This window comes from Nelumbo lutea, chromosome 5 (assembly GCF_056320005.1).
Source record: "Nelumbo lutea isolate HS-2025 chromosome 5, American lotus-T2T, whole genome shotgun sequence".
Lineage (NCBI taxonomy): Eukaryota > Viridiplantae > Streptophyta > Magnoliopsida > Proteales > Nelumbonaceae > Nelumbo > Nelumbo lutea.
Genome location: NC_142688.1, coordinates 57,936,453 through 57,962,526, shown reverse-complemented (window position 1 = coordinate 57,962,526; position 26,074 = coordinate 57,936,453). Strand labels below are relative to the sequence as shown.

The following is a 26,074-nucleotide window of genomic DNA, read 5'->3' as shown; positions in this document are numbered from 1 at the left end:
ATATATATAGGTTATGCTAGTTACATGAAAGGACATATCTGCCCTTGGTGTTTATATCATAATTGTGACTAGATAACAACCAATATAAAACTGAAACTAGAAATAACAAAACAACAAAATAACCACAGCTGTGACTAGATACATTCTACCCTACGGACAGAGTGGTACCACAGCTGTGGGGCCCACATCAATGTTCTCTACACTCCCCCTCAAGTTGGGAGTATATGTTCATCATTCCCAACTTGGATAGATCCGCCTCTAGCTTCTTTCTTGATACGGCTTTAGTAAGAATGTCGGCTAGTTGCATACTGGATGTGATGCAAGGGAGGCATACTTCTTGAGATGAGACCCTCTCTCGCACAAAATGGCGGTCAACTTCAATGTGTTTGGTTCTGTCATGTTGTACTGGATTATGTGCTATATTAATGGCGGCTTGATTATCACAGTACAGCATCAGGGGTTTCTCATACTCAATACCCAACTCCTCAAGTAGAGATCTTAGCCATAGGATTTCAGCCACTCCATTGGCCATGGACCTATATTCTGCTTCAGCACTTGACCGGGAGACCACACTTTGTTTCTTACTTCTCCAGGAGACAAGGTTTCCTCCCACAAGGGCACAATATCCCGAGGTAGACCTTCTGTCATCAACACTCCCAGCCCAATCTGCATCAGTATAAACCTCCACCTTCATGTGATTGTTGTTCTTGAAAAGTATACCCCTACCTGGGCATCTCTTCAAGTAGGCTAAGATTCTTTCTGCCGCAAGAAGATGTGTGGTTCTAGGAGAATGCATGTATTGGCTGACAATACTAACAGCATAAGTAATATATGACCGAGTGAGGCAGAGATATAGGAGCTTTCCTACCAGTTGCTGGAACATAACTTTGTCTTCAAGAAGCTCCCCACTCTCGGCACTAATCCTGTGATTCTGTTCAATTGGTGTATCTGCAGGCTTGACACCTAACTTTCCAGTTTCTGCCAACAGGTCTAGGACATATTTCCTCTGAGATATAAAGATCCCCTGTTTGGATCTAGCAACCTCAATACCCAAAAAATACCGGAGTACACCAAGGTCCTTCACCTCAAATTCTTGGTGAAGAAGCTGTTTAAGAGACTCAATCTCATGGCTATCATTCCCTGTGACCATAATATCATCAACATATACTGCCAACAGTGTCAAAGAGGACTCCACCCTCTTGATGAATAGGGTATGATCTGACTGGGCCTATACATATCCAAACTTCACAAGTGCTAGTCTGAATCTGTCGAACCAAGCCCTAGGTGACTGTTTCAAACCATACAAAGCCTTGTTGAGCTGGCAGACCTTCTTACCTACTTCTTCATCATAGAAGCCAGGAGGCAAACGCATGTAAACTTCTTCCTGCAGATCTCCATTCAGAAAGGCATTTTTCACGTCCATTTGGTATAAAGGCCAAGTGTGACTTGCTGCACGGGACAAGAGAACTCGAATAGTAGTCATCTTGGCTACCGGTGCAAATGTCTCCAAGAAATCTATGCCATAAGTCTGTGTAAACCCTCTTGCAACTAACCGAGCTTTATACCTCTCAATAGATCCATCTACATTATGCTTCACCATAAATACCCATCTGCACCCAACTGGTTTCTTACCTTTTGGCAAATCAACTACCTCCCAGGTGTTGTTCTTCAACAGAGCATCCATCTCAACTTGCATTGCATCTTTCCATTCAGGGACGGATAGGGCTTCTTGCACTGTTTTTGGAATAGGGACATTGGAAATAGAGCTAAGGTAGGACCTGTAGGTAGGAGATAGGCGATCATAGGATAAAAAATGGGAAATACAGTGGGTTGTGGATGTGGTACAATGTCGTTTCCCTTTACGGACTGCAATTGGAAGGTCAAGATCATCTGTAGGGGAAGTCTCTGTGGGCTCTGGGACTGAAGTATCTGGACCTGGAGCTGCAGATGAGATTGGAGCTGGTCTGGACTGCTGATGATCAGGATCAACCTGCCTGCACCGCCTGTGATAAACCCTCAACTCCTGATCCCTCTGACCACCCTCACCATTGCAGTTCTCATCACCCAATGGAATAGGTAAAGGAACTGCCCCACTCTCACTACTCTCCCCCTGAAGACAAGAACTCAAACCCCCACTCTCACTACTCTCCCCCTGAGGGGCAACCCGAGGATAATAGGGTGTCCCCTCAAAGAAAGTGGCATCCATGGAGACAAACTTCCTCTCGGAGACAGGATCATAACAGCAATAACCCTTTTGAGTTTGTGCATAACCAAGGAATATGCATTTGGAGGCTTTGGGTTCGAACTTGGAGGGACGGGGTCCGAGAAGCTGAACAAAGCAAGTGCAACCGAATGTCTTAAGGGGAATAGAAAACAAGTCCTCACGTGGGTGTAGAAGCGAAAAAGGAGATCGCATATCAAGGACCCTGGAAGGGACCCGATTAATAAGGTATACCGCCGTGAGGATAGCGTCCCCCCAGAAGCGAATAGGGACATTAGAAGTAAACATGAGGCTTCTAGCCACTTCCAAAATGTGCCTATTCTTCCTCTCGGCAACTCCATTCTGCTGAGGTGTATGAGGGCAAGAGCTCTGGTGGATAACCCCATGATGAAGAAGATAAGATGTCAATGATTTAGCAAAGTATTCCTTTGCGTTATCAGATCGGAGAACTTTGATCTTGGCATCAAACTGGGTTAGGATCATTTGGTGAAATTTTTGGGTCAGGGAAGGTACCTCATCTCGTGAACGCATGAGATAAACCCAAGAAAAGCGGGTATGATCATCAACAAATAACAAAAAATATCTGTACCCACCCATGGAAGGGATATGATAAGGCCCCCAAACGTCAGTATGCACAACTTTCACACTGTAGCTGAGACAACTCAATAGACTCAAATAAAGTAGGAAACAAACTCTGTAAAGATCGAAAAAACAAATGACCTAATCGGTTATGCCAAAGCATAACCGGACTCACACTCTTAGAAACAAAAGACAACTTCTCTACTGACTCTCCCTGACGAAACCGCTCCCCGAGCAGATAGATCCCATTCGCCTCACGGCCAGTCCCAATCACCTTTTGCGTCTCCGAGTCCTGAAAAACACATCAGTCAGGGAAGAAGGTTACTGAGCAGTTCATATGCTTGGTAATACTACTGACTGAAAGAAGGTTAGTATCAAGCTTAGGAACATGCAAAACAGATGATAGGGAGATAGTATCTGAAAGCTTGATGTCACCCTTCCCAGAAATAGGAACCAAGGAGCCATCAGCAATAGATACCTTATCCCTACCAGAAGACAAATGGTAAGTAGTAAACAGTGAAGGCAAGCTAGTCATGTGATCAGATGCACCTGAGTCTATTACCCAACAAGGTTCAGTAGTACCTGGAGCTGAGGCATGATAGGCTGAAGCTCGAGTACCTGAATGGGCGAAGGCAGATGTGACAGGGGCTGATGGAGGCTGCGGTGGCTGAGCTGAATTTCCAACCTCCTTTTCTAGCTGTATTAGGGCAGCCCGAACTCCAGCTAAGGTCTCCAAAGATGTTCCTTTTGTGCCAGATGAGGATGCTGAATCAGTGTTCATGGCTACATGAGCAGTGCCCTTCTTGTTTCTTAACTTCACAGGAACCAAGTGGGGATGCAGTTTCCAACATGTCTCTTTTGTATGTTTGGGTTTCTTACAATGTTCACATACTACATCCTTCTTGTCTTCCTTCCTCCTGTCCTTCTCTGAATCACCCCCTGATTTGGGTGTAGCCGCTACAAAGGCTGATATGGGTTGCATCATAACCTTCCTTCTGGTTTCTTCACTATGTACAAATGAGTAAGCCTGAGAGAGAGTCACATTGTCTCTAGTCAAAATCTGTTGCCTCACAATATCATATTCTGAGTTCAGTCCCGCCAGGAACTCAAACACTCTATTTGTCTCGATGTGCTTTCTATGGGTCTAAGCATCTTTGGGACTCTCCCACTCAAGAGTCTCTAAGTGATCAATCTCATGCCACAGGGACTTCAAGGTAGAGAAGTAGACCGATACCGGTTTCTCTCCTTGTTTAAGGGTGTTCACTTCACATTTCAATTCATATGCTCTGGCAACATTAAGGGGTTGGGAGTAAGTTTCTTTCATAACATCCCATATCTCCTTAGCTGTTTTTGCCCACAAAAAATTCCGACTAATATGAGGCTGCATAGAATTACACAGCCATGTCATAACCAAGTAGTTTTCTTGCATCCACTTGGTATATGTCGGGTCTCCCTTGGAAGGTTCTTTCATATCTCCCAAGAGGTACCCTAATTTACCTCTTCCACCAATAGCCATCATGGCTGATTGGGCCCATTCCAAATATTTGATCCATCAAACTTTACGGTCGTAATCTGACCACCCATCTCAGAAATACCACCATAACTGATGTTCCCAAGACTGCCTTCTGCCTGAATTTTAGACTCCATTTCTGTCAAGTCTCAAAACAGTACTTGAATCACCAATCACAATCAAAACAGTATAGGCCTGATCTGTATTCTCAGTGTATGTGCACAAAACCGAAGTAATTCTGATCTGAAACCAACTAGCCAACACAGCAGTAGCTGTCCGTAGATCTCTAACCCCCTTAGAACTCTGAGAACAGCTTTAAAACAAAACTGATATGCTAGGGAAAGTTAGGGTTTTAATCAGTCCTGAAAGGAAGCAATTCAGTCGCACAGTCCAAACTATATAGATGAGCTTTCAGTAGGGTTTTAATCAGTCCTGAGAGGAAGCAATTCAGTCGCACAGTCCAAACTGTATAGATGAGCTTGCAGTAGGGTTAATAAGAAACCCTAGAATATGATCAGATCTACCAATCAACTTAAGAGTAGCTCTAGGTAGATCACAGAGTTCAGTCAACCACTAGAGCTTGCCGCAGATCACTTTCAAACCCTAGAGTAGAAAGGAACACAGTTCGGTCCAGGGTTTGATGTAAAACCCTAGGAAATCGAAGAGAGAAAGAGCTAGAATGGTTCGGCCTTCCCCTCCAGATAGGTCCAACCTATCTTCTCTGAAAGAACTTCTATTAAAAGGTAACAACTTACAAGGAAAAAATAGTTCGCTGCCTTCTAGGGTTACCTGAACCCTAGTCTTCTCCGATCCTTCCTGACAACCAACACTCTGCAACCCTAGCAAGTTTCCAACAGCTGCTAGTACCTCTGGCGATCTCCAAGAATCAGTCTGCGAACTCCTTTTCAGCTTTCAGTCCTAGGAGATTCTCATGTGGTCGGCTGGTATTAGACTCACATGAAAAACCCTAACTTGGCTCTGATACCATGTAGGTTTTCAAGACTGCTATTCAGTCTTGATCACTAAGAGATTTTAGGTTCGATGAGAAGAGAAAGTGAAGAAGATGTAGAAGAAAGAGTGATGGAAGAGCAATAGAACACAGATTTTGAGGATAAAAACAGAATGTCAATCATTCTGCCGCCGCCACTTTAAGTTGATATATATAGGTTATGCTAGTTACATGAAAGGACATATCTGCCCTTGGTGTTTACATCATAATTGTGACTAGATAACAACCAATATAAAACTGAAACTAGAAATAACAAAACAACAAAATAACCACAGCTTGACTAGATACATTCTACCCTACGGACAGAGTGGTACCACAGCTGTGGGGCCCACATCAATGTTCTCTACAGAAAGAAAATTCAAAAAATATAGGGGCTGAACCCTACTTTTGTTATAGGAAAAGAAGAAGATCCATAAGAAGAAAATGTGTTGATTAGACAAAATTTTAAATTCTTCCCTTGCTTATTGGTTCAAGTTCTGAAATCTTTGAGGATCCAATCAAGGATCAAAATTTCGATACAATACATCCCGTATCGGGTGTATTGTATTGTATCTTTGGCGCCCCAATACACATGTTTACAGGTGTTTCCAAGAACCCATTTTTTAAAATAATATATATTTAAAAATGAAATTTAAAACCAAAGAAATAAAAAAATAGGGGGTATCATTATAAGTACTAATACATCTCTATCGATACACAGAGGTGTATTGATACTTGGAACCATGGGTTCAAGTTCAACACAACAGTTGGCAATGTTTGTGTTGATTAAACCCTAACAAATAAGAAAACAATAAAAAGGAATTAGTACATAAACACAAAAGATGAATATTCTAGTTTAATAATGCCTATTTTATAATTATAATGTCAAAAAATAAAAAATATAAAAGTATTAACGTAGTGCACAAAACTACTTGGCGGCTGGGCGAGGCAAGCCTCCAAGGGCGCCTTGTCGCCTAGGCGTTGCCTTGACAACTATGCATAGCAAGTGCATCCAAAAATTTAAGGAGGAAGAGAGAAGAGATCCTCATATGGAAAAAGGAAGCTAAAGGAAGTTTTAAAACCCAAAACTTGGGTAGGCATACGATTTATCAAGTATGTAATTGTAAGAACAGCATCCCCCCAAAATTTAACAACAATATGAGAAGCAATAAGGAGGCTTCTAGCAACTTCAACCACATGACTGTTCTTCCTTTCTACCACTCTATTCTATTGTTGAATACATGAACAAGAACTCTATTGTATAACCCCAAAGGTATCTGTAGAGAACGTTGATGTGGGCCTCACTGCAATGGTCCCCACTGTGTTCGTAGGACAGCAGTGTAGTTATTTGTTTCGGTTGTAGTAGTGTCAATTTGAGTCAGCTTGTTAATTCAGTTGTTATTTATTTCAGCTTTTATTTACTTTACTTATTATGTAAGTACCAAGGGCAGATGTGTCCTTTCCATTATGTACTAAACATAACCTATAAATATTAAGAGAGTGGCGGCAGCAGATCAGCAAGAATCTGTCCCTCCTTTCAACAACTTGTGTTCTCTTGTTTCTCTTCTATTCTCTCTCCTTTCTCCCTCCTTTTCTTCTGTTTTGCAAACCTTAAACCTATTAGGATTCAAGACTGATTACAGTCTTGATCTTCTACTTGGTATCAGAGCCTATCTAGGGCTTCTCATGTGTGTCTAGTCCAGCCGACCACATGAGGACTAGCTAGGGCTGGAAGCTTTGAAGAAGTTTCGGTGGCTGAATCTTGGAGATTACCAGAAGAGGTTCACAGCAGTTGAAGACTTGCCGCGGCTTGCAGAGAGTTGGTAATCAAGAAGAGGCAGCGAAGGTTAGGGTTCAGGTAACCCTAGAAGACAGTAAACCGAAGTACATAAGTAAGTTTTTTTTTACTGAGTTTCAGATACTGCAATCAGTCAAGATAGGTTGGACCTACCTAGAAAGAGGGGTCGAACTGTGTTCAAGTTTGTTCTAGGGTTTGGCTAGCCGAACTGTGTTTAAGTTTGTTTCTAGGGTTTGACTGTTGGGCCAAACCCCCCTCTTCAAAGGTGATTAGTTTTTTGGGTTTCATATTGCCCTACGACAAGTCCCACTTGTGCGGACTGCTTGGAAAGTGCAGCTGAGCACTTACTTCAGACCTACAGTTGAAACCCTAATTTTGCTCTTGCAGTAGTGGGCCCCACAATAGTGATTTCAGAAAATAGCATCTCAGATTGATAGGCTGCCTGGTATTGTGCATGCCGATTGATTTCAGATCAGATTTGAGTTGATTTCTTGCATATACTGTGATAGGCGATTGATTTCAAATCAGATTTGAGTTGGTTTTAGATCGGATCAGATCAGATTTGTATTGGTTTCAGATCAGATTTCAGACTTGCTTGTTTGACTCTGTTTTCTGGTATAGTTGCTCTAACAGTTTGTAGCCACTGAATCTTGATCAAAGATGGAGTTTACGGCTCAGGGAGAAAGTAGTTTTGGAAACCACAGTTATGGTAGTGTATCTGAAACCGGGTTTCAGATTACAACTATGAGATTTGATGGGTCAAATTATTTGGAGTGAGCGCAATCAGCCATGATGGCTATTGGAGGAAGGGGAAAACTGGGTTACCTCTTGGGAGATGTGAAAGAACCTTCCAAGGAGGACCCAACATACACCAAGTGGGTTCAAGAGAACTATTTGGTTATGGCATGACTGTGTAATTCTATGCAGCCACATATCAGCCGAAATTATTTGTGGGCAAAGACAGCCAAAGAGATATGGGATGTTGTGAAAGAAACCTATTCCCAACCCCTTAATGTTGCCAGAGCCTATGAACTGAAGTGTGAGGTGAATAGCCTTAAACAAGGAGATAAGCCAGTTTCTGTCTACTTCTCTACCTTGAAATCCTTGTGGCATGAGATTGACCATCTAGAGACCCTTGAGTGGGAGAGTCCCAAAGATGCACAGACTCACAGAAAGCAAGTCGAGACGAATAGGGTATTTGAGTTTCTAGCTGGATTGAATTCAGAATATGACATTGTGCGACAACAGATATTGACAAGAGATAGTGTGACCCTCTCTCAAGCATACTCCCTGGTGCATAGTGAAGAGACCAGGAGGAAAGTCATAATGCAGCCTTAGCCCTCTTTCTCAGCCTTGACAGCTATTAAACCCAAGCCAAGGGGTGACTCAGAAAGGGACCGGAAGAAGGAAGATAAAAGGGATCTGGTATGTGAACATTGCCAGAAACCCAAGCACACAAAAGATACTTGTTGGAAGCTACATCCTCACTTGGTCCCAGCAAAACTAAGAAATAAGAAGGGTAATGCTCATATGGCAGTGAACACTGATTCAACATCCTCATCAGTCACCATCAGCTCCTACCACATCTGCATTTGCACATTCAGGTACTCGAGCCTCAGCTTACCATGCTTCAGCTCCAGGTAATACTGATCACTGTTGGGTAATAGATTCAGGTGCATCTGACCATATGACTAGCTTGCCATCTTTGTTCACTTCTTATCACTTGTCCTCTGGCCGAGATAGAGTATCCATTGCTGATGGCTTTCTTGTTCCCATTTCAGGCAAGGGGGACATCAAGCTATCGGATACTATCTCTTTATCTTCTGTCTTGCATGTTCCTAAGCTTGATACTAACCTGCTTTCAGTTAGTAGTATTACCAAACACATGAACTGTTTAGTAACATTTTTCCCTGACCGATGTATTTTTCAGGATTTGGATACGAGGAAGGTGATTGGGACTGGCCATGAGACGAACGGGATCTATCTGCTTGGAGAGAGTTCTCGTTGGGAGGAGTCAGTGGATAAGAAGTCTTTTGTTTCCCAGTCTGTGAGTTCGGTTATTCTTTGGCATAACCGATTAGGTCATTTGTCTTTTAAGTCTTTGAAGAGTCTGTTTCCTGCTTTATTTGAGTCTGTTGAGTTATCAAAGTTGAGGTGTGAGAGTTGTGAGTTTGCCAAACATTGTAGAACTTCTTATTCATTAAGTAATAAAAGGAGTAATTCCTCTTTTGATAGTGTGCATACTGATGTTTGGGGGCCATATCATATCTCTTCTATGGGTGGGTACAGATATTTTCTACTGTTTGTTGATGACCATACCCGGTTTTCTTGGGTCTATCTTATGCGTTCTCGGGATGAGGTTCCTGCTCTGACCCAAAACTTCCATCAGATGGTTCTCACTCAGTTTGGGACCAAAATCAAAGTCCTTAGATTTGATAATGCAAAGGAATACTTTGCTCAGCCATTGACCTCCTACCTTCTTAGCCATGGAGTTATTCACCAGAGCACTTGCCCTTATACACCACAGCAGAACGGCGTTGCCGAAAGGAAGAATAGGTATATCTTGGAGGTGGCTAGAAGCATTATGTTTACCTCCAATGTACCTATTCGCTTCTGGGGTGATGCTATCCTCACGGCAGTTTATCTCATTAATCGAGTTCCTTCCCGGGTCCTTATTATGAGAACCCCCTTTTCCCTTCTATACCCAGACGAGGAGTTGTTCATTGTTCCCCTTAAAACCTTTGGTTGTACCTATTTCGTTCAGCTTCTCGGGCCTCATCATTCCAAGTTTGAACCTAAGGCCTCAAATGCATTTTCCTTGGTTATGCACAAACTCAAAAGGGTTATTGCTGCTATGATCCAGTTTCAGGGAAACGGTTTGTCTCCATGGATGTCACCTTCTTTGAGGAGACACCCTATTATCCTAGGGTTTCTCCTCAGGGGGAGAGCAGTGAGAGTAGGGCTGTTTTGAGTTTCTTTCCTCAGGGGGAGAGTAGTGAGAGTGGAAGTGGGGCTCTTTTGAGTTTCCTTCCTCAGGGGGAGAGTAGTGAGAGTGGAAGTGGGGCTGGTAGAAGTGGGGCTGTTCCTTTACCTATTCCACTGGATAATGAAGGTTGTAGTGGTGAGGGTGGTTAGAGGGAGCCGGAGTTGAGAGTCTATCACAGGCAATGCAGGCAGGTTGATCCTAGTCTTCAGTAGTCCCGGCCAGCTCCAGTTCCTTCTACGACTTCAGATCCAGAGCCTACTGAGATACCTCTCACTGTTGCCACTTCCCCTCCTGTGGATGACCTTGATCTCCCTATTGCCATTCGCAAAGGGAAACGACACTGCACCACTTCTACAGCTCACAGCATCTCATAGTTCTTATCCTATGATCGTCTATCACCATCTTACCGGTCCTATCTCACTTCCATTGCCGATGTCCCTATTCCAAGAACAGTGCAAGAAGCCTTATCAGTTCCAGAATGGAAAGATGCAATGCAAGTCGAAATGGATGCCCTGTTGAAGAATAATACTTGGGCACTGGTTGACCCACCAAAAGGAAAAAACCCGGTGGGATGCAGATGGGTGTTCACTGTGAAGCATAATGTTGATGGATCTATTGAAAGGTACAAAGCCCGGCTGGTTGCAAAGGGGTTCACTCAGACTTATGGTATAGACTACTTGGAGGCCTTTGCCCCAATAGCCAAGATGACCACCATTCGAGTTTTGTTATCCCTTGCAGCAAATCATTCTTGGCCCCTGTTTCAGATGGATGTTAAAAATGCCTTTCTGAATGGAGACTTACAAGAAGAGGTTTACATGCAGTTGCCTCCTGGATTCTATGATACAGAGACAAGTAAGAAGGTTTGCCGACTGAACAAGGCATTGTATGGTTTGAAGCAGTCACCTAGAGCCTGGTTTGATAGGTTCAGATTAGCCCTTGGAAGGTTTGGTTATGTACAGGCCTAGTTAGATCATGCACTATTCATCAAGAGGGTGGAGTCCTCTCTAACACTACTAGCAGTATATGTTGATGATATTGTGGAGACAGGAAATGATAGTCATGAGATTGAGTCCCTCAAACAGCTCCTTCATCAAGAGTTTGAGGTGAAAGATCTTGGTGCACTACGGTACTTTTTGGGTATTGAGGTTGCTAGATCCAAGCAGGGGATTTTTATCTCTCAGAGAAAATATGTTCTAGATCTGTTGGCGGAAATTGGAAAGTTGGGTGTTAAGCCGGCTGATACACCCATCGAACAAAATCACAAGATTAGTGCAGAGGGTGGGGAGCCTCTTGAAGACAAAGTCATGTTCCAACGGTTGGTTGGAAAGCTTCTATATCTCTGCCTCACTCGGCCGGATATCAGCTATGTAGTTAGTGTTGTTAGCCAGTACATGCACTCCCCTAGAACTTCTCATCTTCTTGCAGCAGAGAGAATATTAGCATACTTGAAGAGATGCCTGGGTAGAGGTATATTGTTCAAGAACAATAATCACATGAGGGTGGAAGTCTATACAGATGCCGATTGGGCTGGAAGTGTTGATGACAGAAGGTCTACCTCTGGATATTGTGCCCTGGTGGGAGGTAACCTTGTCTCTTGGAGGAGTAAGAAGCAGAGTGTTGTTTCCCGCTCCAGTGCTGAAGCAGAATACAGGTCAATGGCTAATGGAGTGGCTGAAATTTTATGGCTGAGGTCACTACTTGAAGAGTTGGGTATTGACTATGAAAAGCCCTTAATGTTGTATTGTGATAATCAGGCAGCTATTAATATAGCCCACAACCCAGTGCAGCATGACAGAACTAAACATATCGAAGTTGATCGACATTTTGTGCGAGAAAGGGTCACATCACAAGAAGTGTGTCTTCCGTACATCACATCTAATATGCAGCTCGCGGATATCCTCACCAAGGTTGTACCAAGGAAGAAGTTAGAGACAGACCTATCCAAGTTGGACATGATAGATATCTACTCCCAACTTGAGGGGGAGTGTAGAGAACACTGATGTGGGCCCCACTGTGTTCGTAGGACAGCAGTGTAGTTATTTGTTTCAGTTGTAGTAGTGTCAATTTGAGTCAGCTTGTTAATTCAGTTGTTATTTATTTCAGCTTTTATTCACTTTATTTATTATGTAAGTACCAAGGGCAGATGTGTCCTTTCCATTATGTACTAAACATAACCTATAAATATTAAGAGAGTGGCGGCGACAGATCAGCAAGAATCTGTCCCTCCTTTCAACAACTTGTGTTCTCTTGTTTCTCTTCTATTCTCTCTCCTTTCTCACTCCTTTTCTTCTGTTTTGCAAAACTTAAACCTATTAGGATTCAAGACTGATTACAGTCTTGATCTTCTACTGTATCAAAGTAGGATGTAAGGTTCTTCTCAAAATATTTCTTAGCATTATCAGATCAAAATATTTTGATTAGAGTGTTAAATTGGGTAAGAATAAGTTCGTGGAATTTCTAAACAACAGTCGGTACTTCATCCTGGGATTTCATAAGATAAATCCAAGTATAGCAAGAGAAATCATCACTGAAAAGAATAAAATACATGTAACCCTCATAGCAGGTAAATGATATGCCCCCCACACATCAGAGTGCACAATATAGAAAGGAGAAACTAATCTTTTATTACTCATTGAATAAGACTATCTACAATGTTTTGCAAGTTCATATGACTTGCAATGAAGACTCGATAGGGATATTACCTTAAACACTTCTAGAAACAAATGATTCAAAGCGAAAAAAAGGCAAATGACCAAATCTTAAATGACATAACATGACTTTATCAACTAACTCCAAAGCAAATCTACTAGGTGGCCCAATACTTTGATATTCCCTTTGCCGGAGATGAGAGCAAGAGACCCATCAGCAAGGGATATCTTCTCTCTATCAAAGAGGAGCTAATATGAACAAAAGAGGTTAGAAATGCTTGTCATATGGTCTGATGCACCAAAATCAATAATCCAAGGGATTTATAATTACCTGAAGCAAGAGCATGATTTATAGAAGCACGAGTACCTACGTGAATGCAGATGAAGAGGTGTTGCTTGAGAAGTTGGAAGCTACAACAATAGCCTCCAAATGATTAATTAGCCTCTCATACCTTTCGAATTCTGCCTTTACTGCTGCAAGATACTCCATAACACAATTTCTTTCACTTTCTCTATTTCTTCCATGTGTTGTGGCAACATTTGCATTTTTGGGCTTTCCAAGCTGATCATTCTTCTTAAAGTCGTTGTTATTGTTCCAAAGACCTTGTTAGTAGAAGATAAAGGTGCCATTTCCAACAAGTGTCCTTGGCATGTTTCGGTTTCTTGCAATACTCACATATTATCTCTTTCTTCTCAACCGGTCCCTTTGAATTTATTCCAGCATGTGCAAAATGCTTTGTAGGTGGTCCCTATAACTATACTTGTCGCCTAATCTATTCACTACTCACCATAGAATATGCTTGAACAAGAGCTACTTCATCTTTGGCTAGAATATTTTGTCTCATAATGTCAAATTCAGGGTTGAGTCCTGTAAGAAATTCAAATACCTTGTTTCTTTCCACCAGTTTCCCTAATGTCTTTGCATCCTTGGTGCTCTCCCACTCAATTGTTTCAATAACATCAATCTCCTACCATAGTGACTTCAACATAGAGTAGTAGACAGCTACACTCTTCTTCCCCTGTCTCAAATTGTTCACATCATTCTTCAACTTATATGTTCTTGCAACATTCAATTTCTAAAAGTATGTTTCTATGACACCATCCAAATCTCCTTCGCCGAAGTCATCCAGAGGTAATGTCAACTTATGTGGGGCTGCATAGAGCTGACTAACCACCCAATCACTGTGTAGCTCTCTTGCATCCATTTTTCATATGTAGGATTGTTTTTTGCTGGTTTCTCCTTACTACCCATGAGATACCCCAATTTACCTCTACTACAAATATAAATCCTTATAGATTGTGCCTAGGCCAGATAAATTGTTCCAACAAGTTTGATTGAAGTCACTCCAGTCAAAACAGAATCTATGGAACCATACCTAGATTGAAGTTACTCCATTGACCAAACAAATATCCAAAAACAAGGTTTTTAATTTTTATGGACCTAATTGAGGTCAATCTAGCAACTAAAGGTCCCAAATCTAGGGTTTTACTACACCCAGCTTCCTGAACTTCTTCCAACTGCAACCGCCCTCTTCTAGAGATAAAAAGGAACCCCAAAAGCCTTGAGCACCACACCCAAACTATCTCTTTAACCTGTATCTAGAAACTCCCTATTCGGCAAGGGTTTTGGGCAAAAAAAACAAAAACCTCACCTTCTTGGCAATGTATAGCTAAATTCTAACTCTCCAAACCCTCTACCAACTAGGCATAAAAGTTCTCTAAACAACCAGAAACTTATCTCTCCATACACTCTTCCAATCAAAGGGTGTATGGGAAAAGACAGATAAAGAAACAAAGAGAAGGAAGAAAGCCTTACTATGATACCAAGATGTGATTTAATCCAATAGAGTTCTACAAAATAATTTCAGATTTAAGCAAAGAATGAAAGAAAAGAAGAAGACAGAAAGGTAGAAGAAAAAGAGGAAGAAGATTGAGAAGAAGAGTTTGATCGCCTCCCCTTCTACCTCTCTTAACTTTTATTAATCTCATTAAAGCAAATCAAATTACAAGTCTGTCCTTAAGTGGGCAGCCAGATCATCAGACAACTTAAAAAGACATTAATAAACATTAACAGACCCTTAAAGAAAAGGCCCGTTAACAAACAAAGTAACTAGGAAGAACAATAATAAAAATAAATAATGGGCTAGGGCCCATTCGGCCCAATCTCTCTACAGGATTGTCTGCCAAGAATTGTTTTATCAAGGACATGAATTAATATATACACACAGTCCTTTTCAAAATTTCTGGAAGAAATCATGCCAAAAACAATTTCAATGACTAACTTCAGTTCTTATTTTTGTGTTATTGATATGCTTAGAGGACTAACATACTAACATGCTTCAATAACATTAAAGAAACGCAAAAGAATATTTTATTATTGGGTTGACTTTAGCAAACTATTAACTCAAGCTCTGCCTTTAAAGCTTCTTATTATGTATAAGAAAGACCAAAGGACCTTCCCAAAATGGGCAGCACAAAGCTTCAAAGTTGTCATTTGTAAAAAAAAACATGAGAAGTTAAGAGTAGTTGTACCACTTTTACTTCTATCATCTTCTCCAACAGTTTCAGCTTCCAAGCACTTACTTGAAGAGGTCTCACTCTGAACACAAGGAAATTGCAAGCTCCATTATTACTTAGCATTTATGCAAAATCCTTTGTATAACAGGAAAAAAAATTGGTATGGCCACAGAAACCAATCACTAATTTAAGCCATAAAAGTTACCATATCTTTGGAAAATAATAGTCCTTGCAGACGCTGCATGGTATCAATGAGCATTTCCGTCCTGCATGAATGCATTACGTTATGCACCCTGGAAGGAAATGCTTGGAAGTTGGGAAACGCAATAAGAGATGGTTTCCATGTATCTTCTCTAGAAGCATGAAAATATTTGGCAATTAATTCAGTCTCTGCATCTGACAATTTGTCCATGAATGTGGATTGGTGCATAGGTTCACCATCTTTCATTCTCCTTCCACGAGGAACAAATTGTTCAATTGACAACTCAACAAACTGAACATCTGGTTTGCAGATATGTGGAATCTATGATTAGGAAAAAGAAATGTGAGTTTACAAAGGAAATAATTGTTTAACAAAGGAAGTGAGAAGATGACCTCATTCAAATTTTCTTACCATCCTAGGACTAGAATGAAAGTCAAAACTATGCATCCCCCCATTACGCATGTGTTTTCTTACAGCCTTGCTATTAGCTTGCTTTCGTAGGTATCCCTTCAACTCTGACCCTTCACAAGCTAAAACTAGTAGTGTTTTTTAAGGAAGATACTCAAATTAGGAAAAAAAAATGGTAACTCCAAATTAGATTTTAATATTAACATTTAATTATGAAGAAGAGAAAAATAAAGAAACAGAAAAGGGACAATATACTCATGTGAATTCTACTTCAGGAAGAAAGAGAAAAGCTATCATTGTAAAGAGAAGGATATCAACTCTTCCATCATGCTTTCTTCCTGTTCTTCCCATGCGCTGTATCATTCTCAAGGGTGAGATATTGGCATCAAAACATATGACAAGATCAACTTCCATGATATCAAGACCTTCCTCGCCAATTGATGTTGCAACAATGACATTGTATCCACCATTCCGAAATTTCTAGAGGCAAATGAAAAAGTTAAGCAAATGTAGGGAATTGAGTAGACAATAGTAACCAGAAGTAAAACACTACCTGTAACACAGCCTGTTGTACTTTCTGAGTCTGTCCTTTTAAAGCTTTTCCTGTTAAAATTAGAATTTTCAGAAATTTTTCAAGAAATGAAATTCTCAGTGGTATTAACTTCTATTGCTTTTAACATAAACTAGAACTTTAAAATGGAAATAAGACTTCTAGTGAAACATCATAAAATGGAAAGAAGACTTCTAGTGGAGCATCATACAATCAGTAAGAGCCAAATATTAAATATTCAGTATTGATGTGAGCATTTAAACTCTGACCTAAAACATATGTTGACTTAAGTGAGGTCACATGTTAAATACATGCTCTTTAAACCAGGGTATTCTTGTACTTAGCAATAGTTGATTGTCACCCTATTTATATCAATCTAATGAGAGCCACCAGGCTAAGTTTTTTTTTACTCCAAAACTCTTTTCGTTTTTCTCCCTATCTTCTCCCTTCTCTTCTCTACTATTTTTCTTCTTTTTCTACTAAGACTACATGGTATCAGAGCACCATTATGGGCTCTTTTCATCAAACTCTTTTCTCTGGACTGAAACATTATGAAGCTTCAACCAGCTGGTCTGAATCACCATTTTTTCTCCTTGTGTTTTCTCCTTGGTCGTAGTACCAAGAGAAACTTTGCTGGGTGTGTCTGAATGCTGTAAAGTGTGGGTTGAAGAGTTTCAGCCCATCGTATGATCCTCTAACAGTATGGTAGCAGTAGAAAGCCTTATGTGCTGATTCGGCCAAGCTTCTTGTGAAAGGAAGAGGAGAAAGTTGGGGGTTTCAGCAATAGACAGAGTAAAGGGAAGAAAAGGAGAAGAAGGTCAACTAGGATAGTGATTCATAACCCTAGCCGCCAGCCCCTCATTCTATTTATAATTAACTTAAATATGAGATATTACAAAGATGCCCTTAGTAGGGCGGCAACTCAAACTAAGTACTTACAATTCTTTTAAAAATAAAAACTAATGGGCCCAAGGCCCAACAACTTCTTAATTTAAAAGAAAACAAACTAAACATAAATCGGCCCACTCAACAGTAGCCCTCCTCAATTCTGTTATCTCTCTTCCATAAATAGTTGTGGATGTTCTGTGCATAGTTTTCAAGGTGCCAAGGTGAGGCTAAGCGACAGGGATGCATTGTCACCTAGTCGCCTAGGCGATGTATTTTTTTAAGTAAAAACCATATATCCTAGGGTAGTTCCTAGGTTTCATAAACAAATTTCCTTAATAATTGTCCATAAGTTTAATAAGGAAAGTATAAACTTATGTTAAAGTCTAGAAAATCAACATATTTATGAGAAGAAAAAAGAAAGAAAAGATAATTCAAAAAATATAGGAGTTGAATCCCTATTTTTGTTATAGGAAAAATAACAAAATTTTAAGTTCAATACAGCAATTAGCAATGTTTGTGTTGATTAAACCCTAACAAATAAGAAAATGATAAAAATAAGTTAGTATATAAACAAATTTATCAAAGAATTAGTATATAAACACACAAAATGAATATTTTAGTTTAATAATGTCTATTTTATAATTATGATCTCAAAACATTAACAACATAGAAGTATTTTATAACATAGTATACAGAACTGTTTGGCAATTGGGCAAGGCGAGCCTCCAAGGGTGCCTTGACAACTATGGTTCTGGGCTTGTGTGGTGCACTTGTGGATTGTCTAAAGTGATGTTTTAAGGAGTTCTTTGTGGCTTCTGGCTTGGAAGTAGTAATAGTTCTTTTCTATGAAGTAACATTGAAAATTAGACTGGTGTGGTGTGGCTGAAGTAGAAGTAGCACGTTTTGAGTAGGGGTTACTATTTTACTACATGGTTTAGTGCAAGACAGTGTAGTCTGATTTTTTTTTCCTTTGATAGGTAAAAAGAAAGTTGATTAATGAAAAAAATAGTACATCCATGATAAGTGTTGAGGCAACACCTGATAATGGAAATAGAACGAAAAGAAATACAATTCCAAATCTCCATCTCATGGCTTTGTAACCCCACCACCTCCAAAATCTAACTCCTAGAACTTTTCCCAGCAGATGAGATACCTCAGGAAATATCAAGGCCCAAAGTATAGAAGATTTGCCTACTGCTGATCTAGTTGTGACAACATTCAATCCTTGTCTTCAGAGATTCCTCGATTCCTTACTAACCGTTCTTCCACCATCTTGAAAACCCCCCAACAGACAAGAAAATCAGCCTCATTTTTGTCTTCCCCTCTTATTATCCCCTGTAACTTTTATCCATCAACCCTTTTACTTTTTTTCAACCCCATTATTTTTTCTCTTCTCCTTCCTCCCACTCCTCTCCTCCCTGCCCAATTGCTTTCTCTTTCTTATTCTTTTCTTTCCTTCTGCTTCTTACAAAATGCTCTATTGCTTTTCTAACCACCCTCTCCCCTCCCAAAAAGAACATGCCAAGTGACTTGCCCACTTCCACCTGTCTATCCACCAGCTTCTCAATATCCACCCTCTTCTCCCCTCTACTTCATTCCTTTGGAACTTCCCCCTCCTCAGTGTCCACCTCCACCACACTCCCCTCTTTTAAATCCACTCCTGAGCTTTCCAGTTCACTCTCTTTCCCCCAGCCCTTTCCATTCTTCTTATACCCTTGAAAGCTAGCACTCTTTTTTCTAATGTAAACTTTTCTCTGCTGCCCACCGCTATCTTCCATGTCTTGAAGCTTTCTCCCTCTTTTCTTTCCCCCATTTCCTTTCTCCTCCCTTATCCTGCTATCTTGTTCTGGAGGTTTTGATTCACTGAGGGGAATCGAACTTACCTCAATATTCAAGCAGGCTATTATTTCTAAAACTCTCAATCCATTCTCATCATTCTTCCTGTTTCCTATCATTGTTGGTAGCTCTACCTTTCTGGTGCTCATTTCCACCCTATCTTCGAGCACTTTAATCTTCCACCTACTAACACTGTTAGACACCTCGCTCTGTGCTGCTACCGAATAAATATTTTGGATCGGATCTGAAACCTCCAGCCCACGACTGAGATCAAACTCTACCGGTTTCACCTCTAGTCTGATTTGCCCATTATGTCTGCTGAAGATTCAGCCACCTCTAGCATTACATCGTCAAAGTGGACTGAATGGGGGATTAGATATGAACTTTCCCAGGGTTGTTCTTCCCTTGGATGGACTCAACTATCTAGAATGGTCCGAAGGCATCAAACTCTATATTACAACTAGGGGAAAAATAGAGTGCATCAATGGTAAAGTAAAGGAACCAAAGTCTAGAAGTGCTAAGCATGACAACTGGGATCAAGAAAACAGAATGATTATGTCATGACTCTTGGTGTCTATGCTGCTACCCGTTGGAAGAAATTACATGTAGGTTGATACAGCTTATGAAATTTGGGAACAAACAAAGTCAACATATTCTAGGCAGTGGCATTATGCTAAAAGATTTAAAATGTTTGGATTTACTTTTACATTTTCACATTCAACATGGTTTTATATATTATGCTTATCTATTTTAATTTGATCCAGTAAGCTTTTTAAAAGATTTAATTTCTTTTAAAAACAGGTGTGTATTTTTTATATTACTGTTTTTTTTTATTTTGATTGTTTAAAAATTTGCACCTTGTTTCAAAAAGGCATGCATCTCACCTTGATCCTTGCACTTCAGACAGCTAGAAGGACCTTGCACTTTTAAACATAATTGCTGGACCATAAAACCCCCTTTTAAATAACTTTTATTGATCATATGGGACCTCTGTTAGAGACAAGCTTCTTTGGATAGCCCACAACTGGAGGTTAATACTCTCCTTGATTACAAGTATAATATGGTGAAGGCAATACCCAGACTAATTGAATGATTTGTGAAGCTGCTGATGAACCTTAACCCCTACGACATTCAAATAGCAAAGCTAGACCAGAATTATCAAAATTGTACTAGAACTAGCAACTTGCAAACTTATTTTTTATGCACCATTCAGTATGTTGGTTTGGTTGTGACTTCAGATTGAAATAGGTATCAATTTGCATGGTGAGGATTCAGCAATGAAGATTCCAAATAAGGTCAAATAGGACACTCCCATTTTGTAAGTATAGTAGAGTAGGACTCATTCCAATCATGATTGATTTCAAAAAATAAATAAATAAATAAAATAAAGATTAAGTGCCCAAAATAACATATACAAATATTATTTCCTTAAGTAATAGGTAGATTTACTGATTTACATTGGTCCCAATTATTTGGGGTCTTGGGAGAGGTGAACTTGATATGGTTCTAACCTTTAGCAATTTTAACACAGAGTAGCTTTTTTAAACTCATATAACATCCAATATGCTAATCAACCAAACAACATTCAAGGTGGTTTGAAGGGTGATTACCTAGCCAGCTCATGCCAGTTAACACGACCAAAGCCTGCCCTACGAAAGAGATATTCTAGAAGGCCACATCAGCAAGAAGCCCAACTAACTAGTCCAAGTGTATGAACTCTTTAACTGTAATCTATTACCAATGTAAGTTTAAGCTATAAATAAGGAAGAATAGAGATCAAATGAAGTTGTTTCCTCCAATTGGTCGTCCCTTCTCTCTTCTCTCTTTCACACTCACTCTCTGTTCTCAGGAGGTATGCCACCCTTGAAGATAGTGTCTGAGTTGCACAGAACCTAACAAAGCTCAATAACTGGAAATTGAGATCAAGATGCCAAATACCAAATCAGAATCAATGGATGATGATCTTGTGCAAAGAATGGAGATTCATCTGCACAAGGTCACCAATGACCTGCAAGAGATCAAGGAATCCTTAGCCACAGTGATGGTGCAGTTGGAGAAAGGGGCTTCTGGCAACAACAGCAGCAGTGACCAAGAAGGCACGAGCCAGGGCTGTAATCGGTGGGGAGATTGGGCAACGGGTTGAACAGTAAAATTGGATATTTTGACAAACGTTACAACTTCCTGACTTCACAAAACATTCATGCTAGAGCGATGTTTCTGGGAGTAGGCTGGGAGCAGTCCTAGTGCAAGAACCCATTGCCTACTTTAGTAAAGCCTTATTGGGCCACACTCATCTAGGTTTACTTATGAAAAAGAGATGCTGGTTATGGTATTAGCAATCCATAAGTTGAGGGCTTTTAGGTCGTCATTTTGTCATCCAGGTGAAAAACAAGGGCCTCAAATTTCTACTGGAGCAGAAAATTCACACTAAGGAACAACAAAAATGGGCTTCCAAAATCATGGGCTACGACTATGTTAACAACTATAAGCTGGGTTCAGCCAACTGGGTGGCAAATGCCCTCACACGTGTCAATGAACTGGGCTAGTTCTCAGTCTCCTGGCCCATTTACCCCCCATTTGACACTCTCAGGCAACAAGCTCAGCTGGACCCAAGCTTACTCAAAATCAATCCAAATAGGCCCAAGACCCATCTTCAACACCGGGATATTCTATTAGGGGCACGATTCTTCTTTTACAAAGGCAAAGTGATGCTTTCACCAACAGCAGCCCATATCAGAAATCTCCATTTGTTTCATGACTTACCTCAATGCAGCCATTTAGGAATTTTGCCACCTATTCTTGCATTGTTGCCCATTTCTTCTGGACGAGCATGAATGCTATTAAGTAATTTGTAGCAAGTTGCCAGACCAGTCAACAACAGAAATATGAAGCACAGGCTATGGTGGGATTGTTACAACCTCTTCAGATCCCAGACCTATTAGCAACAGAAATATGAAGCAAAGGCTATCACTGGATTGCCTGTATCCAAGGGGAAATCCACCATACTATGGTCATTTCTTCATGGTAACCCATACACAATGACAATAGTGGCTGAGGTTTTCATTACCAGACCACATGGTAATGAAACTTTACCTTCCTCAGCAATTTCTAGCACAAGTACTACTAGTTACAAGGGGTTCAACCTCACTAATCTACTAGTTACCATCCTCGATGCAATGGCCAAACTAAGGTGGTAAATGGATGTTTGGGGACTTATTTGTGTTGCTATGGAGGGAATCATCCACGACACTGGGTTCAGTAGATACCCTGGGCAAAATTACAATGCAACTGCTCCTTCCACACCTCCTCCAGGATGACCCCATATAAGGCCCTCTAGTCAAGAGCCCCCTTTCCATCCTCCCAAATGAGGTGGCATCTTCAATTGTTGCAATTGTAGATGAGACACTGACTACCAGAGACAATATCCTTAAGCCACTGAAAGCAAACCTTCTGAAGGCCCAGCAGAAGATTGAAACCTATTATGATCACATCCATCGACTATTGACTACAATGTTGGTACTCTTGAGTACCTTAAACTGCATCTGTACAAGAAGCATTTGATGGCCGAAAAACAGTGGCATAAGCTCTAGCCTCTCCACTATGGCCCTTTTCCTATCCTTGAGCGTGTAGGTATTGACATATTGTAGCATAGTGCCTGGACCTACCTGCCTCCTCTAGGCTTCATCCTGTTTTTTATGTGTCCACAAAAAAAAAATTTGGGTCCTATTGTTCCCTCAAGTAAGGAGCTTTGTATGTTTATTGAGGATGGTGAGATGCATCTGCAACCACGAAGGATAGTGGATTACCAGTGGGCCAAGACAAACAAGCATATCACACAAGAGTCTCTAGTTGGGTGGCCAGGCTTGTCATTGGAGGATGCCTCCTAGTAAACCTGCTCCTTCATCAGAAGTATCCCAACTTGCTTGAGGACGAGGACCTTCTTAGGGTGGGGGTGGAGTTGCTGGGCAACTAGACAGGACTCTAGGTAATTTGAAGGGTGATGATTCAGCCAGCTCATGTCAATTACCAAGACCAAAGCCTGCCATACAAAAGAGATATTCCAGAAGACAATGTCAGCAAGAAGCCCAACCAACTAATGGCAAGTGCTTGCTGAAAACCAAGATTAGAGACCAGTAAGACAATTTAAGCCATTTAACGTACTTATCATTTTGATCGAATCACCTAAACACATCATCATCATCCAAGTCTCATCCCAACTACGATAGTTTTACCTTAACCCATATTCTTCAAATAACAGAATAAATATTAAGCATCAGCATATAATTATGAGAAAAAAAATTAAAGACATAACAAAAATACAGAAAAAAGGGCAACTTTTCCCAATAGAATGTCAACCAGAAAGTAAACAGAAAAAAACAAGGATAAACAACACACCTGAACTTTGGCCAATAAATTCAGTAGCTTTAACTGACTCTCCAATCTTTGATAGAGATTCCATTATGTCCCTGGATTTATGAAAGTCTCATAATTAACTAATTAGCATTTCCTTTCATTTAGAAAACTAAAATACATCAGTGGTGCATGTCAAATTGAGTTTATAGAAAGTGTCTTCACCTGACACTTCCCCTGAAATTTGAGAAAATGATCACTCTTGAGCTTTTTGGGTTATTAGATTCTGTTTCCATTTATTACATATAAACCATAAAAAAAAAGCAAGCAATAAGTTAGACATGATAACTAGGAGTAAATTATATAACAAGAAAACTTTTCAAGTGAATTCATTTTCAGTAAATAAAGAACATATTAGAAACATTTATTTGTTGAGGGAAAAAAGCAACAGATGAAATACATTCTCATCAAACATCAAAAATCTTGCAGTACACAATAATTGTCACTGATAAAGGGAGTTCTGTCAGTTTCTAACTGCAAATATCCATCAGGTACTAGTTTCTACTGAAAAGTTTGAAAATCATAATATTTCGTTCAAATGTGAACAAGATGTCACACATTCAGTTTGCAGAAGAGAGCTCGACAGGTTTAGGGTGAAAACATAATCAATCGACCCCACTCTAGAGAGTCAGAATATATTTATATGAAATATGTATATTTACAAAAAGGCCCTTGTGGGGCAAAGAATAGAAAATAAGAGAGATAGAATTAACAAGATAGTGTACAACAAGGGCTATAGTAATAAGGTACAACATCAGGATTCTTCACACTTGCCCCAAGCATCAGTTTGCCCATAAGAAATAGATGTCTAAATCTCGTCATGGCCTTGGTAAATATGTCAGCAATCTGCATGTTTGAGGCCACATGAGGAAGAGAGATAGAGCCACCAACAGTACATCATCTTCATCAGCTTTTTCTCACTCCGGTGCATCAGACCATATGGCCAGCCTATCTAACCTGTTTTGCTCATATCACCTACTCTCTGGGAAAGAGAAAACATCCCTCGCCGATGGGTCCCTTGCCCCCCATCTCTAGTAAAGGTGATATAAAGACCTCTGACACCCTGTTCTTATCTTCTGTTCTGCATGTCCCTAACCTTAACACAAACCTCTTATCTGTTAGTAGCTTAACAAAGTCTATGAATTGCAGCATAACTCTCTTTCCCACTCGTGTATTTTTCAAGACCTGCAGTCTTAGAGGATGATTGGGAGTGGCCATGAGGCAAACGGAATATACTTGTTGGACACACCAAATCAAGCTTCGGGACCACCTCATGGAGTTGCCTTAGAGTCGGTCGTGTCGAAGTCTGTTAACAAAATTTTATTATGTCATTTTCGGACCACACTTGTCCTTTTCTACTTTGAGTCATCTGTTCCCAAATATGTTTAAAGAAGTGTCTTTATCGAATCTTCATTGTGAACCATGTGAACTGGCAAAGCATTGTAGACATTCCTATTCAATTACCAATAAAAGATCATTTTCTCCTTTCCATATTGTTCACTCTGATGTATGGGGGCCATATCACATGCCAACCATGGGGGGTTACAAATACTTTATCCTTTTTATTGACGATTATTCACGTTACACTTGGATTTATCTCATGAAATCCAGGGATGAAGTACCAGCTATTGTGAAAAATTTTCATGAACTCATCCTCACCCAGTTTAATGCCCGTATCAAAATATTCCGCTCTAACAATGCTAAGGAGTATGTTGAGAGAACCCTCTCCACCTATCTTGAAACTTTTGAGGTTATTCATTGTAGAGAACACTGATGTGGGCCCCACATCAGTGGTCCCCACTGTGTTCGTAGGACAGCATGTGTAGTTATTTGTTTCAGTTATAGTAGTGTCAATTTGAGTCAGTTTGTTAATTCAGTTGTTATTTATTTCAGTTTTTATTTACTTTATTTATCATGTAAGTACTAAGGGCAGATGTGTCCTTTCCATTATGTACTGAACATAACCTATAAATAATAAGAGAGTGGCGGCGGCAGATCTGCTAGAATCTGTCCCTCCTTTCAACCCCTTGTGTTCTCCTGTTTCTCTTCTATTCCTTCTCCTTTCTCTCACTTTTCTTCTGTTTTGTAAAGCTAAAACCTATTAAGATTCAAGACTTATTACAGTCTTGATCTTCTACATTCATCAAAGTTCTTGTTCCTACACTCCACAACAAAACGGGGTGGCAGAAAGAAAGAACAGCCATGTGGTTGAGGTTGCCAGATCCCTCTTATTTGCATCCCATGTTCCTATAAAGTTTGGGGGAGATGTTCTTAGTGCTACCTTTCTGATCAACCGTATGCCCTCCCGAGTCCTTGGCATTAAAACCCCTTTTAGTCTTCTCTTCCTGGATGAGGATCTCTTTTCTCTTCCTCTCTGTGTGTTTGGGTGTACTTGCTATGTGCACATTCCTAGTCACCAAAGGCACAAGTTTGAACCTAAGGCTCATAAGTGCGTGTTTCTGGGATATGCTTCCACATAGAAGGGTCATTGCTGTTTTGATCCAGTCCGTGGCACCCGCTTTGTATCTCGGGA

At 40.3% G+C, this 26,074-nt stretch overlaps 1 protein-coding gene across 3 annotated transcripts in view; it reads right to left on the bottom strand.

The window, feature by feature from the left end:
• Positions 1–26,074, bottom strand: part of FANCM (DEAD/DEAH box RNA helicase family protein) — a 98,564-nt gene that overhangs the window by 18,416 nt on the left and 54,074 nt on the right. For all 3 annotated transcript variants that reach the window (XM_088943022.1, XM_088943021.1, XM_088943023.1), the window contains 7 exons: positions 23,707–23,767; positions 23,527–23,597; positions 16,411–16,460; positions 16,172–16,337; positions 15,861–15,988; positions 15,453–15,770; positions 15,263–15,329 (listed from right to left, as the gene is read on the bottom strand). In XM_088943022.1, the coding sequence (XP_088799148.1) occupies positions 15,263–15,329; positions 15,453–15,770; positions 15,861–15,988; positions 16,172–16,337; positions 16,411–16,460; positions 23,527–23,597; positions 23,707–23,767 (861 nt within the window). The remainder of the gene's footprint in view (positions 1–15,262; positions 15,330–15,452; positions 15,771–15,860; positions 15,989–16,171; positions 16,338–16,410; positions 16,461–23,526; positions 23,598–23,706; positions 23,768–26,074) is intronic.